The sequence below is a fragment of the Leptopilina heterotoma genome, unplaced genomic scaffold (assembly GCF_015476425.1).
Source record: "Leptopilina heterotoma isolate Lh14 unplaced genomic scaffold, ASM1547642v1 Lhet_275, whole genome shotgun sequence".
Lineage (NCBI taxonomy): Eukaryota > Metazoa > Arthropoda > Insecta > Hymenoptera > Figitidae > Leptopilina > Leptopilina heterotoma.
The window spans coordinates 529,605-547,630 of NW_025110983.1; the positions used below are offsets into that span (position 1 = coordinate 529,605).

Genomic DNA, 18,026 nt, shown 5'->3' on the forward strand with positions numbered 1-18,026 from the left:
CGAAAAAAAAAACATTTTGACATCGTCCGCATGTGTAAGTAATTAATAAAAAGAAAAAAGGAGCGAGCGCAACAGAGAGAGAGAGAGAGAGAGAGAGAGAGAGAGAGAGAGAGAGAGAGAGAGAGAGAGAGAGAGAGAGAGAGAGAGAGAGAGAGAGAGAGAGAGAGAGACTCACCGATGACATTTTTGTCGTTGTCGTTCGTGAACCCATAAAGTATCACCCAATGTGTGCGTTCCACTGCTCTGCGCACCTCCCATGATCAATATATAGTCCGATCTAAAATTAATAAAAAAAAATTTTTTAATCATAAAATAATGTGATTTTTATTAATTTTGAAAATTTTTGAATTTCTTTTTTCTTAATTTTATCTTAAAATGATAAATTTTACATTTTATTTTTTGAAAATATATTTTTAAAGTATTCTGCAATTGATTTTATGAATTTTAATATCATCCGTCGATAATGTAGAAAAAAAGACTATCAAGGGGGAATCTAGTATTTAGTTTCTAAAGTTGACGCCAGGTGCGATGTCGAAAATTCTCCCACTAGTAAACAGTGTTGTTCAAGGCTATATAAACCCAAGTCCACTGACTGATCCTCATGTTTGCAAGAACCAAAAGTAATTCTTACGTTAAGTGTTTCGAGAAAGGATCTTAGCCTATTGGTTTTGATCCAACCAATGAATGTAAACATAGAATATTTATTTTTTCCAGGGGTTATATATTATATTATAAAATATAATATAATATAATATTATATTATATTATATAATATTATATTATATTATATTATATTATATTATATTATATTATATTATATTATATTATATTATATTATATTATATTATATTATATTATATTATATTATATTATATTATATTATATTATATTATATTATATTATATTATATTATATTATATTATATTATATTATATTATATTATATTATATTATATTATATTATATTATATTATATTATATTATATTATATTATGAATTTAATTTGACTATTTAATTAATACTAATTAATTATTTATATTTATAAAATTAATAAATTCTTATTGTTATAAAACTTTATAATATATATAAATTTTTTTCTCTTAATTTATGATATACAAAACGTATTTATTATAGTTTAATAACAAAAAGTAATTTTCGATTTTCATTGTTTTCGATTAAAGAAATGTGTAGTATTTTTTTATTGCTATTTGGTTTTAAAAATTTTATTGTGGTTTCTATGGTTTTCAATTAAAATGAAATTTTTATTTAAAAAGTGATTTATTTCTAGCGAAAAAAATTATTTTTCCACATTAAAAAAAGTCTTTTAGTTTCAAAATAAAAAAAATTTTTTTGTACAAATAACAAATTGTCTCTTTCTGTTTATTTTATTTATAGAAACTAAACTCACTATTTTTTTTTATTATTTATAATTCTCATTTATTATTTCTCAAAAATATCAGAAATAATTTATTCTCATAATTAGAATTATTGTTTATTAATTCTTTATTAATTAGAATTATTTTTTCGCAATTATTTATTTTTTCTTTATTTATTATTTTAATTAAATATTTTTCACTATATTATATTAAAACAGTTTTTTTACACTCACGTGATTAAAAGATTTCACTTTGTTTCAAATTATGAAAAAAATAATAATACTTTCTAACAATGGAAAAATTACTTTTACGAAAATTTTCTCTCTATTAAAAAAAACTCTAAGTTTTCTTTTTCAAAGAGAAAAAAATTGTCTGGAAAAATAAATTTTTTTATAAAACTTACTTTTTAAAATTAAACACACTCACACACACACACACACTTTAAAAACTTTTCTAATTAAAAAATTAAATTTTATCGAAAGTAATTAATTATATTTTTATCTTAGATAAAATGAGAAAAATATTTTTTTATAAAGTTGAAAATAATAAAATATTCAAGATGAAAAATTTTTTAAAAAACTGAAAAAAAAATGAAAATATATTTTTTATAAAAATTTTTGTTTTTAAAAAATTAAAAAAAATTTCCAAATAAAAGCGAGAGGAAATATTTTTTGAAAATTTATTTTCAACTTTAGAGAAAAAATATTTTTTTTTTTCTAAAAACAAAAAATTAACACCTACTGAGGAAATAATCCCCTTGACACTTGTTACCGGAACATGATGATTAAAAAAGAAAATAAAAATAAAAACACCCCTTAAATATTAGGAGGAGCACTTTCGAAATGAAAAAAAAAAAATAATTTTTTAAAGAACTCTATTTTCTTTTTTCTTTTTTTGTTTCTATTTTTTTTTTTTTTAAGTGAAAAAAAAAATAATGTGCACGATTCTTATTAATTGAACAAGATCTCACGTTATACTGATGAATCTGTGAAAAGTTTTCACGAGGAGGGTTACGGAGTAGAGAAGGTGTTGGTGGAGAATGTGTGCGTATTATTGAGGAATTATTCATACTGCCACTTCCATACAATAAGCACACGTATATACAACAAAAAAAAATTTTAAACTGAAAAAAATTAATATATTAATTTTTGTTTTTTTATATTTGCTTTTTGGTTTTTTATATTTGGTTTACTTAATATACATAATTTTAATTTATTTTCTTCAAATGATATTTAGTTTTATTATAATATAATTGGCTTAATTAGATATATTTGGTATTTTTCAGTCTGTCAAATTTTTTAATAGTTGGTTTATTTATATTTGATATTTATTTTTTTGGTTGAATATTGAATTTTTATTTATGTATTTGGTTTATTAAAGAATATTTGGTTTCTTTACATTTGGTTTTTAATAGTATTTTTATTTATATTTGGTTTTCATATTTTATATTTGGTTTATTTATTCTTTTTTAGGTCTTTTTTACATATTTGTATTAAATAATATATTTGGTTAATTTATTTATTGCATTTTGTTTATTTTTATATGGTTTTTATTGTAATTTTTTTTATATTTATCTTTATTTTATTTGGTTTACATACTGATTTGTTTTTTTATAATATTTGGCTTTTATATAATTCCTATAATATCTTAAAATTTTTTTTAAGTTTGATTTATTTATATTTGGTTAATCTTTTTACGTTTTTGTTTATTTGCTTTATCTACTTTTGATTTTTTTAATAATTGAACTATTTATATATTTGCTTTATCTACTTTTGAATTTTTAAATAATTGAATTATTTATATATTTGGCTTCAATTTATTTATGGTTTAATTATTATAATTTGCCTCTTTTTCTATATCGTACAGATTTTAATTGTTGGTATTAATGAAATATAAATAAATTGAAATGCATTAAAATTGAATTAAAATTTATTTTTGAATCTGAATTGAAATTCAATTGAAACTGATTTTAAATTGATTTGAAACAAAATTTGAAGCTGATATGAAATTGAATTGATACTGAATTGAAATTGAATTGAAACTGATTTGAAATTGTATTGAAATTGAATTAAAACTCAACTGAAATTTAATTAAATTTGAATTGAAATTAACTTAGAATTGAATTATATTGAAACTTATTTGAAATTTAATTGAAATTAAATTAAAGCTGAATTGAAATTGAAATTAAATTGAAATTGAATTTAAATAGAATTGAAATTAAATTGAATTTGAATTGAAATAGAATTAAAATTTAATTCAAACTGAATTGAAATTGAATTAAAATGAAATTGAATTAAAATTAAATTTAAATTAAATACAAACTGAATTCAAATTGGATTAAAATTGAATTAAAATTAATTTGAAACTGATTTTAAATTGTATAAAAATTGAATATTGTTATTGTACAAAAATTGAATTAAAATTGTAATGAAATTGAATTGAAATTGAACTGATATTGAATTGAAATTGAATTGAAACTGATTTAAAATTTTCATTGAAATTGAATTGAAATTGAATGAAAACTGATTTGAATCTAATTTATAATTTCATTGATATTGAATTGAAATTGAATTGAAACTGATTTGAAATTGTATTAAAATTGAATTAAAACTGAACTGAAATTGAATTGGAATTGAATTGAAATTAAATTAAAAGTGAATTGAAACTGATTTGAAATTTAATTGAAATTGACTTAAAACTGAACTGCAATTGATTTGAAATTGAATTGAAATTAAATTGAAACTAATTTAAAATTGAATTGTAACTGAATTAAAATTAAAATTAAATTGAATTGAAACTGATTTGAATTTAAAATTAAATTGAATTAAAACTGAACTTAAATTGAATTAAAATGAAATTGAAATTGAACTGAAATTGAATTGAATTTAAATTGAAACTGAATTCAATTTGGATTGAAAATCAATTGAAATTGTATTAAAATTGAATTGAAATTGAATTAAAATTTAATTTAAATTGTATTAAAATTTAATTGAAATTGAATTAAAATTCAATTGAAACTGAATTCAAATTGGATTGAAATACAATTGAAATTAAATTGAAAATGAATTGAAACTGAAATGGAATTGAAATCGAATTGAAATTAAATTAAAATTTAATTGAAATTAAATTCAATTTGAATTAAAATTTAATTGAAATTAAATTCAAATGAAATTAAATTGAATTGAAATTGTATTAAAATTGAATTGAAATTGAATTAAAATTCAATTGAAATAGAATTGAAATTCAATTGAAAATGAATTGAAACTGAAATTGAATTGAAATTAAATTGAAATCGAATTGAAATTAAATTAAAATTTAATTGAAATTAAATTCAATTCAAATTAAAATTTAATTGAAATTAAATTCAAATTGAATTCAAATGAAATTAAATTGAATTGAAATTGTATTAAAATTGAATTGAAATTGAATTAAAATTCAATTGAAATAGAATTGAAATTCAATTGAAAATGAATTGAAACTGAAATTGAATTGAAATTAAATTGAAATCGAATTGAAATTAAATTAAAATTTAATTGAAATTAAATTCAATTCAAATTAAAATTTAATTGAAATTAAATTCAAATTGAATTCAAATGAAATTAAATTGAATTGAAATTGTATTAAAATTGAATTGAAATTGAATTAAAATTCAATTGAAATAGAATTGAAATTCAATTGAAAATGAATTGAAACTGAAATTAAATTGAAATTGAATTGAAATTAAATTAAAATTTAATTGAAATTAAATTCAAATTGAATTCAAATGAAATTAAATTTGAATTGAAATTATACTAAAATTGAATTCAAATTGAATTAAAATTCAATTGAAACTGAATTCAAATTGGATTGAAATAGAATTGAAATTAAATTGAAAATGAATTAAAACTGAAATTGAATTGAACTTATATTGAAATCGAATTGAAATTAAATTAAAATTGAATTGAAATTAAATTAAAGTTTAATTGAAATGAAATTTAATTTGAATTAAATTTGAATTGAAATTAAATTATATTTGAATTGAAATGAAATTAAATTTGAATTAAAATTGAAAAAAGAATTAAATAAAAACAATGCCAATAAAATTGAAACCATGCAAAACTGTTTGTTTACGCTCAAGATTTTTTTTTCACGGCGGCCTTTCAATGAAAATTTATTCAAGTCGAACAAATAAAATTTAAATACCAGAAGAAATAGTATCGCATACTCTTGGGCCCATTGCGCAAGAAATGAACGACTGTTGCCTGCCTCCATTAACCATAAATCCTTCCGGTTTTTACATCCCATCATTTCGCATCGTCGATCATTGGATTACGACTGACAAATTTCAATTTACAACATTGCATAAAATTTCCAAATTTCACACCTTATTTTCCCAATGAAAATACTTTTTCTCAAATAAGTATGATTAAAAAATAATAATAAAAAAATAATTAGAAAAAAATAAAAACAAACTTTAAAAAAAGTTTGTTTGCAAAAAAAGAATTTTTTTTTTTTTTTTTTGACAAAATTTGTAAAATTGTTGACAATAAATAATTGATGAAACATGAGCACCTTTACAATAATTTATAAGACACATTGTCGAATTATTATCGTGCTTTGTTCCGTCCTGCTTACTATCTTACATTTCGACTCATTTTCGCTCTCCACACTCTGATACCTTCATCTCATATCAACGGCTCTTAACCAGGTTATGGCCTAGCTCTCGATAGCGAAGCGATTATCACGCGAGAATTTTCTTGGAAAATCGTCACAACATTATTTTCATTGTTTTGATGTGTACATCGAGAAAATGTGAAACCAAAACGTCAAAAAAAAAAAACAAACAAACGAACATATTGAATTTTCTCACGCGAGAATTCAATAATAATTAATTAGACGCTTATTTCATTGATTTATAGTAACATTTTCAATATTATAGTTTAAGCAATTTTTTTTTTGCATTTTTTGAAAAATACTGTTTTTTGGTTACTTTTGGTGATAATAATAAATTTTTGGTTCTTATTGGAAATATAATTTTTCCAGTAAATTAAAATGCATAAATGTTTGTAATTTTATTGATAATAATTTTGGGTTTGGAAACCAATTATATTTACCTATTAGGTTCAGTAATATTTGGTTTAATAATCAATATATTTGGTTTAATACTTGAAATATTTGTTATAATAATCAAAATATTTGGTTCAGTAATTAATATATTTGGTTCGTTAATTAATATATTTGGTTCAGTATTTTATACATTTGGTTAAATAATCATTATGTTTGGTTCAGTATTAATTATATTTGGTTTAATAATCTAAATATTTGGATTAGTAATTAATATATTTGGTTTAACATTGATTAGTTCCAAAAGAAATATATTTGGTTTACAAAATATTATATTTGGTTCAGTAATTAATATATTTGGTTTAATATTATTGATTCGTTCGAAAATAAATATATTTGGTTTACAAAATATTATATTTGGTTCAGTAATTAGTATATTTAGTTTGGTAATTAATATATTTGGTTCGATAATTAATATATTTGGTTCGATAATTAATATATTTGGTTTAAGAATCATTTAATTTAGTAACCAATGTGTTAGGTTCAGTAATTCTAATTAATATACTGGTTTAATAATTAAAATATTTGGTTCAGTTATTAATATATTTGGTTTAATAATATAAATATTTGGTATAGTAATTAATATATTTGGTTCGATAATTAATATATTTGGCTCAGTTATCAATATATTTGGTTAGATAATCTAAATATTTTGTTTAATAATCATTATATTTCGTTTAATAATAAATATATTTGGTTAAGTAACCAATATAATTGGTTCAAAAAGAAATATATTTGGTTTACAAAATATTATATTTGGTTTTGAATCTTAAAAGTGGTTGAATCCAGAGTATATTTTGTATGACTTTATATATTTGGTTCACTAAAAGCAATATATTTGGTTTAGTCAAGATTATATTTTGCTGACAGAATATATTTGGTTCAATAATTAATATATTTGCTTCAGTAATTTATACATTTGGTTAAATAATCATTATATTTGGTTCAGAAATTAATATATTTGGTTTGGTTATTAATATATTTGGTTCGGTAATTAATATATTTGGTTCGATAATTAATATATTTGGTTTAAAAATCATTTGATTTAGTAACAAATATGTTAGGTTCAGTAATTAATATACTTGGCGTAATAATTAAAATATTTGGCCCAGTAATTAATATATTTGGTTTAAAAATCAAAATATTTGGTTTAGTTATTAATATATTTGGTTTAATAATCTAAATATTTTGTTTAGTAATTAATATATTTGGTATTTACAAAAAATATTTTTTTCATAAACCAATATATTTGGTTTCTTTATCAAATACATTTGGATTCATTAACCAATATATTTGGTTTTGTAGACAAATACATTTGGTCTTGTTACCCATTATATTTGGTTTCTTTATCCAATATATTAGGATTCATTAACCAATATATGTATTTGGTTTTGTTAACCAATGCATTTGGGTTCATTAACCAATATATTTGGCTTTGTTATCCAAAATATTTGTTTTGAAGACCAATATATTTGGTTTAGTTACATATTATATTTGGTTTTATCAACTAATATATTTTCATAGACCAATATATTTGGTTTCATTACCAATTACATTTTGTTTTGTTATCCAATTCCAATATATTAGGTTTCATTAACCATTATATTTGGTTTTTTAAACCAATACATTTGATTTCGTTAATCATAGGTATATTTAAATCTATAATTTGTTAAAAACCAAAATAAATCGCTCAATGAACTAAAATTTAAATAATTAATATAATTTTTAAAATAAATAAATAAAAATTTGTTTCCTTTTTTTGCAGCCGAAGTTGTAGTCGAATATCATAGAGGTCTTCCCAGAATTAAAGTTCCATTACCATCGAGAAGGGAAAGTTGTTTTTTCACCCTAAAACCAATCACACACACTGTCGGCGATTTTCTCGAAATGCTAAAATGCGAGGATCGAGGTATCGATAGAGCATCAATTACCACCATTGGTAAGAAAAAAAAATTCTAACAATTTTCTTGCAAAAAGAAAAAATAGACAAAAAAATTATAATTAAAAAAAAGAAAAAATAATTATTTAAAAAAAGGAGAAACAATTTTTTAAAAAATGGAATTATTGTATAATACAAATTTTTTAAAATAAAAAAAAATTATTAAAAAAAATTATTAAACAAGAAAAAAATTATTTAAAAAAAATATTTTTAAAAATTTAAATAGACTTTAAGATTTTTTCACATATTCCTACTGTCAAAAAAAAAATATATTTCATTTTTTTTCACAGACGGTACAAGAATAGGTTTCAGTAATACAATCGAATCATTAATGGAGGAGGATTTTAAATTAATTATTAACGATAATGTTTACACAGTAGCACCACCGGTTCATCAATTAAAACCAACGGCAAGTTTACTTTCGATACAAAAAATAATAAAATATAAAATAAAAAAATGATATTTCGCAATAATAATAAGTTATAATTAAATAATTTGCATAAATAATTAAATAATTCAATTAATTATTTATATAATTAATTATTTAATTAATTATTTATTTAATTAATTATTGAATGAATTATTTATTTCATTAATTATTAAATTAATTCTTTATTCAATTAATTATTTAATTATTTATTTACTTAATTAAATATTTAATTAATTATTTTATTAATTTGTATAATTAACTAATTTTCATAATTAATTAATTACGATATTAATTACAAAAATTAATTGTAATAATTATATTAGTAATTAATTACTTTTTAGTTTTAATTTAATTATTTTTTAAAATTTTATATTAATTTAAATTAATTACAATTTACAACTAATTAAAATTCATAAAGATGGCGAATTTAAACGAAACAATAATTTTTTAGGAGGGAATTCAACAATTATCTGATATTCAGACAATGATAACGCAATTGTACGATACACTTCACGTTCGAGAGCATCATGCAGACATGGAGAAGCGAGTTTTAGCTCAATTGGAAGTTGTTAGATTAGAATTAGAACCTTTAGAACAGGTGAGGTTATTAATAACTATAATTCACTTTATTTGTAGAATTTAGTCGAAATAAATATATAATTTTTGAAAGTTTTTCGAAAAAACCTTTTTTTTTAATTTCCAATTGAAAACTATTCTTGCCATCGAGTAGAATCAATTTATCAAAGAATTTTCAAAAAATAGTTAACTATACAATTTTTATTGAGGAAAAAAGTCGCGAAGTGGAGAAAACGGCGTAATTTTGTGAAATTTTTTCCAAAAATAGGCTTTTAAAAAAAAAATTCCAATTGGAAACTATTCTTGCCATCGAGTAGAATCAATTTATCAAAGAATTGTCAAAAAATAGTTAAATCTACAATTTTTATTAAAGAAAAAAGTCGCGAAGTGGAGAAAGCGGCGGCCATTTTATTCTCTCCACCTCGACACTTTTTTTCTCTGTAAAAATTGACAGTGTGAATGGAAAATTTTTTTATTTTGACAAATATCTTCTACTCAATGGCAAGAATTTATTACTACTAAAAAAGATATATAATAAAAAAAAATATTTGAATTTTTCCAAAATAAAAAATTTTTCACGAAATAAAAAAATTAAAATTTAGCTAGATGAATATTTTCATTTTTGTTTTTGTTTTTGAAGCAAAAATTGGAAATTGAAATGGCGGCAGCGAGAAGGGCAAATTTATCAGCGTGGGCTGGTTTGGTAATGATGTCGGTACAATTTGGAATTTTGGCACGACTAACATGGTGGGAATACTCATGGGATATTATGGAGCCTGTTACATATTTTGTCACGTACGGCACTGCGATGCTTTGTTACGTTTATTTTCTCCTAACAAGACAAGTAAGTTTATCAATTTCATTTCTTCACCGACACCATTTCCCATGAGAGAATATAGCAAAATTTATTGTACTCCATATAATGGTTTCACCACAAAATTCTCCAGTTTCGTTGGTACTTTTTTTGCAAGCAGCTATTTTTTTATTTTCTTTCTATTTTTTTGTTTTTTTTTTATTATTTTCTTTTAATTTAAAAAAAATTTTTTTTTTAATTTCCTTTTGGCTCATTGTGGTTTTTTATTTTTATATTATTTGTTTATTATTATTTATTTTCAATTTTATTTATGAAATAAATAAATTTATTATTTTCATTTTCATATTTATTATTTATTTTTTTTTTATTTTTATTACCACTTTTTCCATTTTTGTAATTTTTAAACTCATTTTTTTAACAATATTCTTTGACTATGTTATAAACAATTTTATAAACAAATTAAAAATTAACAACAATATAAGTTTAAATGCACTTTCTTTATCCACTGACTATTTCTGTACTTCTAATAAATTTTTTTGAGTAAAATTATTCAAAAAAAATTATTTAAACAATTTTATGAACAATTTTTATAAACAAATAAAAGATAAAAAAAAATAAAAGATGTATTTTCTCACCTTATTTGTTTACCCACGAAATTAAAGAATCTTGAAACTTAAATTTATCATTTAATAGTTTTCGATAAAGTTATAAACAAATTGTTATAAACAAATTACAGATTAACAACAATTAAAGGTGTAAATTGTCGTTTTTCTTATTTTAAAAACTATTATGTAGAAAAAAACGATACTTGATATCTTTAATTGTTGTTAATATTTATTTTGTTTATAACAATTGTTTAAATTTATTGAAAAATATTAAAAAGTAAATTTAAGTTTCAATATTTTTTAACTGTATGTAAATAAAATGGTTTGATGAAAATATATCTTTTTACCTTCAATTATTGCTAATTCGAAATTTGTTTATAAGAATTGTTTATGAAATTTTATAAATTTTGTCAAAAAATAAATAAAAAATTGAAATAAAAATTTTTTTTTAGGAATACATGTTGCCGGACGCGTTACATCGTCAACTACTCGTTGGCTTTCACAAAAAGGCGAAAAAAATTGGATTCGATTTGGCGCGCTACAATGTATTAAAGGACCAAGCCTACGAGCTGGAGACAACATTAAAAATAATACGCGGCCCTCTTTGGGAGAAGAAGCATTTAATTGAAAAGCGCGAAGAGAGACGTTCAAGTTCAAGTTCAAGTTCGAGTTCAAGTTCAAGATCGCGCTCACGAAGTGACTCACGTAGTCCAAGTCCTAGTCCAAAAAAAGAACCAAAAGAACCAAAAGAAAAAAATTCTGTTCCCACAAATCACAGATAATTAGATAATTTTCAAAAAAAAAAAAAAAAAAAAATGTTCTGTACTTATTTCAATTTTATGTGAAAAAAATTTACAATTCCTAAATATTCGGAAAATTAGTTTGATTCAATATTCTCCTTTTTTGGTTTAAGTTTGGTTTTGATTTAGTATTTTCTACAGTATTTTGCCTCAAAAGAAAAATTTCAGACTATACGCAATATTCAGGTTTCAATTTATTTTTTCTTCAAACTCCTATAAATTTTTCAAACCAAAAATCGATTTTTAAAATAAAATTTTTTTTTTTGGTTTAACTTTGGTTTCGATTTTAAAGAGTTTTTGATAATTAAATTGAATTTTTTAAACCAAAAACTGAATTTGGTTTTAATTCCTACAATTTTTGGTTCAACTTTGGTTTAGATTTAATTTTTTTTCAAACTCGAATGAATTTTTCAAACCAAAAATCGATTTCAAAATTAAAAATTTGTTTTGGTTGAACTTTGGTTTCGGTTTTCAAGAGTTTTCGAGAATTAAATTGAATTTTCTAAACCAAAAATTGAATTTGGTTTCAATTCCTACAATTTTTGGTTCAACTTTGGTTTCGATTGAAGAGTTTTCGAGAATTAAATTCAATTTTCTAAATCAAAAATAGAATTTGATTTCAATTTTTGGTTCAGCTTTGGTTTCGGTTTTCAAGAGTTTTTAAAAATTAAATTAAATTTTCCAAACCAAATATTGAATTTCGTTTCAATTCCTACAATTTTTGGTTCAACTTTGGTTTTGATTTAATTTTTTTTCAAACCCGAATGAATTTTCTAAACCAAAAATCGATTTCAAAATTAAAATTTTCATTTTTGGTTCAACTTTGGTTTCAATTGAAGATTTTTCGAGAATTAAATTCAATTTTCTAAAACAAAAATTGATCCTGGTTTCAATTTCTTCAATTTTTGGTTTAACTTTGGTTTGAATTTAATTTTTTTTCAAACTCGAATGAATTTTTCAAACCAAAAATCGATTTCAAAATTAAAAATTTGTTTTGGTTGAACTTTGGTTTCGGTTTTCAAGAGTTTTCGAGAATTAAATTGAATTTTCTAAACCAAAAATTGAATTTGGTTTCAATTCCTACAATTTTTGGTTCAACTTTGGTTCAGATTTTAGAATTTTCACTGATTTTTAATTCTTAAAAATTTGATTTTATTTAAATTCTCTGCAACTTGAATAAAAAATTTGCTAAATTAAACTTTTTGAAACCAAAAAAGAGAATCATTGTTTCAATTAAAATTTTCTCATTAAATTCGCTTTTAGGAATTGTAAATTTTCGACTAATTTTGTTAAAAATAATGTTTTTTTAAGTGACCAAGAAAAACGGAAAAAAGTCAAAATCTTTTTGACAAGAATGACAGAAATAAATACAAAATAGATAAAAAAAAACAAATTGATCGAAAGTGATAATATCGATCATTTAACTGACATTAATTTCAATTTCTTTTGATTTCGAAATTATTTTATATAAACATTTTTCTCAATTTGAAAATGAAAGAAAATAAAATTGTCCAATTAAATTTATTAATTAAGTTCTCTCAACTATTATGTGATGTTATTTATTTTTTCCTGATTATTATTTTATTATTATTATTATTATTATTATTATAAACAATAAAATTATTTTTTCTCTTTTTCCCGTATAAAAGCAACGTCTTCATTTTAATAAATTAATTTTTTTTCCTTTTAAAAGACTATTTCAAAGAAAAAAAAAACTAGAACAAGAAAAAAAATTAAATAGGTTCGCGGAACAAAAAATGGAAAAAAATTTTCTTCGTAGAAAATATAATTAAAAAAATTAGTAGCCTAAAATAATAATTGGAAGAAAAGAAAAAAAACCCCGGAAAAAAATATTTAAAAACAAAATCTTTTGCAAAAATTCTATTCACACCTCGCTTTTACAAATTTCCAAAAAAAAATAAATAAATAAAAACTTTCTCTATCCGTCCGAAAAAAATAGCAAATGCGCATTTTCACACTTAAATATTACGTAGCAAGAAAAAAAAAACTTTTCATGTACATACTCTAAATAATAAATTTTAGTGACAAAATATTCAGAAAAAACTATAACAAAAATCGATATTTTATCGATTATTTAATTTCGATATAAATCGATTATTTAATATCGATATAAATCGATTTTTTCAAAAATAAATCTATTTATTTTCAATATAAATCGATACAGTTTCGATGTAAATCGATATTTAATTTTAATATAAATCGATATATATTTTCGATATAAATCGTTTATTTAGTTTCGATATAAATTGTTTATTTAGTTTCGATATAAATCGATTATTCAGTTTCGATATAAGTCAATTATTTAGTATTGATAAAAATCGATAAAGTTTTTAAATAAATCAATTCAGTTTCGATATAAATCGATTTAGTTGATATAAATCAATAAAGTTTCAAAATAAATCGATTTATATCGAAACTGAATATTGATTTAGTTTTGATATAAATCGATTTAGATTCGATATAAATCGATATTTAGTTTCGATATAAATGGATTATTTAGTATTGATTATGTTCGATGATTTATTATCGATAAATTTCGATATTTTGTGTGTTTTTGTAATGATAATTTATTGTCACTAGATAAAAATTATTTTTCATTGAAATCAAAGATGTAGAAAATTGTAAAAAAAAAAAATATCATATCGACAAATTTTTGAAAATTCCATTTTCAAATATTAATAAAAATAAAACAAAACTTGCCTCTCAATCTAGTTATCTAAAAAAAAATGGCTTTTAAAAAAACCTTTTTGAGACTTAGACATTTTTCAACGTTAAAAAAAATACACACACAACACACATTATAGATATATATCTATACACTCGATTTAAAAAAATAGAAAATTAGAAAAAAAAATTTAATGAAATTTAGACAGAAAAAAAGCCACTTTGCACTTAATAGAAATTAAAAAATGAATTTAGATAAAATTAAAAAATTGTTTCGAAAACTTTAAGGTAAAAAAGAAAAATCTTTAAAAATTCGCTTCGCTTTAAAAAAAAATTTCTATAGGCAAAATTTTCATATCTTTCTCTATTTCTCTCTTTCTCTCTCATTCTCTCTTTTTCTTTGATTTTGTCTTCCCTGTATTTTTAATAAATTATATATCGAGAGATAAAGAAGAAAAAATTTGTTCAAGGCACAAAATATTCTATTTATGTATAAAAATTATTTTCTTCATAATTGACAATATTCCCATTTTATTTGTATTTTTTTTTAAATATTCCAGGAATTTTGGAAAAATTTATCAAATTTTTTTTTTATTATAATTTCTATTTCTAAAAAAAATTAATGGTAAATTTCAGAAAAATATTCTTAGTATTTCCATTTGTAAATATTTTTTGGAATATTTTCACAAGAATATGTTTCTAAATATTTTTTTATTAATATTTTACTGGAATATTTTTGTTTAAATTTTTCTCAAAATATTTATTCGCCAAGGAATAAATATATTGTCAATATGGAATATTCTTCCGAAATATTCCAAGAAATATTTCTACTGTTTTATTTTCTACGTGGAATATTTTCCAAGAATATTTTGATAAATATTTTTATCTACTGATATGCGATAAATATTCCAAGGAATATTTTGTCTACGTGGAATATTTTTCAAGAATATTTTAACGAATATTTTAATTAATATTTTAATTAATATTTTAATTAATATTTAAATTAATATTTTAATAAAAATTTTAATTAAAATATTTTAATTGATATTTTTATTAATATTTCAATAGTGTAATATTTGTCAGAAATATATCAAGAAATATTCTGTCCATGTGGAATATTTTCCAAGAATATTGTAAGGAATATTTGTACTGATATTCCAGGAATATTCCAAGAAATAATTATTGTCTTCGTGGAATATTTTCAAGGAATATTTTAACGAATATTTTAAAGTATAATATTTTATAATATTCCAAAGAATATTCTATTTATGTGGAAATATTTTCCAAAGAATATTTCTCCTCTAATTTTTTCCACAATATTTACGAGTGAATAAATATTTTTTGCTTCTTTAAATTTTTTCTTTAATAATAAATTTTTTTTTAATTTAAAAAAAAATTTACTATTAAAGAAAATTATTTTTAATAATAAAATATTTTGTGCTATTTTAACAAAATAAAGTGTGAAAACATTTTTTGAAAGAAGAAAAATTCAAACTAGTGCCAATTTGTAAAGTTGTTTTTTAATGGAATAAAAGAATGAAGAAAAAAAAACATTTTTTCAATATATATTTGTCATTATTCTACAACAAAAGAAAAATTTAAAACAAAGCGTGAGAGTTTAAAAACAAAAATTGCTGAAAGTATAAAAAGTGACGTTGAATAAAATTCTGAAATGACTGTACAGCTTCCAAAATTAATGTTCTGTAACATTTATAAATATATACATAAATCATGAATATTATAAATATATATATAAATTATATATTATTATTATTATATTAAAATAAAGAAAAATATTCTTCCCGTGATTTTTTAATAAAAAAAAACCCCGAGCGATTTTTGTAAATAAATATATTATAAATATAAATATATTATAATATAGATTTATTAAATTAATATAGAAATATTGTACACACATTATTTTCGGAATCATCTTGTCGTTACGCCGTTTATCTCTGAGCTTAATATATTATAATATTATGTCGTTTAATATTGTATTAACTAAAAATAATAGTGGTAATAATAATAATATTGCAAAAATAAAAATAAAAATGAAAATCAAATTAAAAATAAAAATGAAATTAAAAATAAAAATGAAAATGAAAATGAAATTAAAAATAAAAATAAAAATGAAAATAAAAATGAAAATGAAAATAAAAATGAAAATGAAAATGAAAATGAAAATGAAAATGAAAATGAAAATGAAAATGAAAATGAAAATGAAAATGAAAATGAAAATGAAAATGAAAATGAAAATGAAAATGAAAATGAAAATGAAAATGAAAATGAAAATAAATGTAAAAATAAAAATTAAATAATAATAATAAAAAATAATAACGTAACGAATTATTACTTTAACGTTTGTTATATTTACAATTTATTATTATTACCCACTATTAGTATAAGTAATGCCTAAAATATTTCCAATTTTTCAAAAATAAGGTGTATACGACTATGTTCGACTTAATCGAAAATTTCCAAATTTCTTGAAAGCAAAAAAAATATTTGCGTGGAATATTTTCATACAAGAATTTTTTTGTTGTGAAATATTCCTAAAATATATTGTAAAGGAATATTTATTCATGGAATATTTTTTGAAATTATTACCTTAATAATTTAAGTACCTAATATTTATGTAATTTTTATAAGACATTCCTAAATTCTCTCTAAGGAATATTTTCCTAATATTCCTCTGAAATATTCCATCGATATTATAATATTTAATGATTTTGAAATATTTATTAATTATAATAAATAATATTTAATATTTTTAATATTTTTTAAACATATTTTTGGAGTATTTTTGGAATATTGTGGACTGTTATGGAATATTTTTTAATATTGTGGAATGTTCTGGAATATTATGAAATATTTTAGAATATTTATTAATAATAATAATATTTAATATTTTTAATATTTTTAAAAAACATTTTTGGAGTATTTTTGGAATATTGTGGAATATTATAGAATATTATGAAATATTATGGAATATTATGGAATATTACAAAATATCATGAAAAATTGAGAGAAATAAAATAAATAAAAATAGAATTCCAAAAAAATAAAAAGAGTACCTAAATATTCTTTTTTTCGCGATCACTTTGGAAATGTACGATTTTGTCGAACAATATAGTAATTACTGTTAAAAAATTAATTGCAATTGAAAAAAAAATTAAAAAAAAAGAAACTTGACATCGAATCAAAAAAAAAACAAGATTCGAAAAACTAGTCATATTAAAAAAAAGAAATGAAAATAATATCGCTATTAAAAAAAAAATTTGCTCATTTATCTTAATAATTATATTAATAAAATTATGTAAAGTGTGTGAAAAATTGTTTGTTATTTCGAATGTTTGGGGATATCTGAATAAATAGTAATAATTATAATAATAAAAATAATAATATTAATAAGTTTAATTATTAATAACATAATATTCAGTCCTATTTTGTGTGAAGAAAAAAAAAGAAATAGTACTAAAAATAATTTATTTTCAAACGGAATTATTCGCCAATTAAAAATGACAAAAACATTTTTTTTCTTTGAATTTTAAGACAAAAAAAAGAAAATTGAAAAAAATTGAAAAAAACATTTTTTTAATCAAAAATAATTTTTTTTTGTTTTAATAATTTATCTCCTTGTTTCATTTCTTTTCTTTTTGAAAAAAGAAAAAAAAAACTTTGAAAAAATGAATGGTTTGT

General features: G+C 20.2%; 2 protein-coding genes across 4 annotated transcripts in view; one reads left to right on the forward strand and one right to left on the reverse strand.

The window, feature by feature from the left end:
• LOC122503947 (protein javelin) overlaps positions 1-2,326 on the reverse strand; it is a 48,369-nt gene extending 46,043 nt beyond the window's left edge. The window contains exons 1-2 of one of the 2 annotated variants that reach the window (XM_043614727.1): positions 2,117-2,326; positions 176-277 (exon numbers count right to left, since the gene is read on the reverse strand). In XM_043614727.1, coding sequence (XP_043470662.1) covers positions 176-258 — 83 coding nt within the window. In that variant the 5' untranslated portion in view covers positions 259-277; positions 2,117-2,326. Of the gene's footprint in view, positions 1-175; positions 278-2,112 lie in introns of both variants that reach the window. The other variant, XM_043614728.1, reaches the window with a different exon arrangement.
• LOC122503948 (calcium uniporter protein, mitochondrial) overlaps positions 1-11,945 on the forward strand; it is an 86,554-nt gene extending 74,609 nt beyond the window's left edge. The window contains exons 4-8 of one of the 2 annotated variants that reach the window (XM_043614730.1): positions 8,244-8,417; positions 8,708-8,826; positions 9,299-9,445; positions 10,064-10,267; positions 11,295-11,945. In XM_043614730.1, the coding sequence (XP_043470665.1) occupies positions 8,244-8,417; positions 8,708-8,826; positions 9,299-9,445; positions 10,064-10,267; positions 11,295-11,624 (974 nt within the window). In that variant the 3' untranslated portion in view covers positions 11,625-11,945. The remainder of the gene's footprint in view (positions 1-8,243; positions 8,418-8,707; positions 8,827-9,298; positions 9,446-10,063; positions 10,268-11,294) is intronic. The other variant, XM_043614731.1, reaches the window with a different exon arrangement.
• The last annotated feature ends 6,081 nt before the right edge of the window (positions 11,946-18,026 follow it).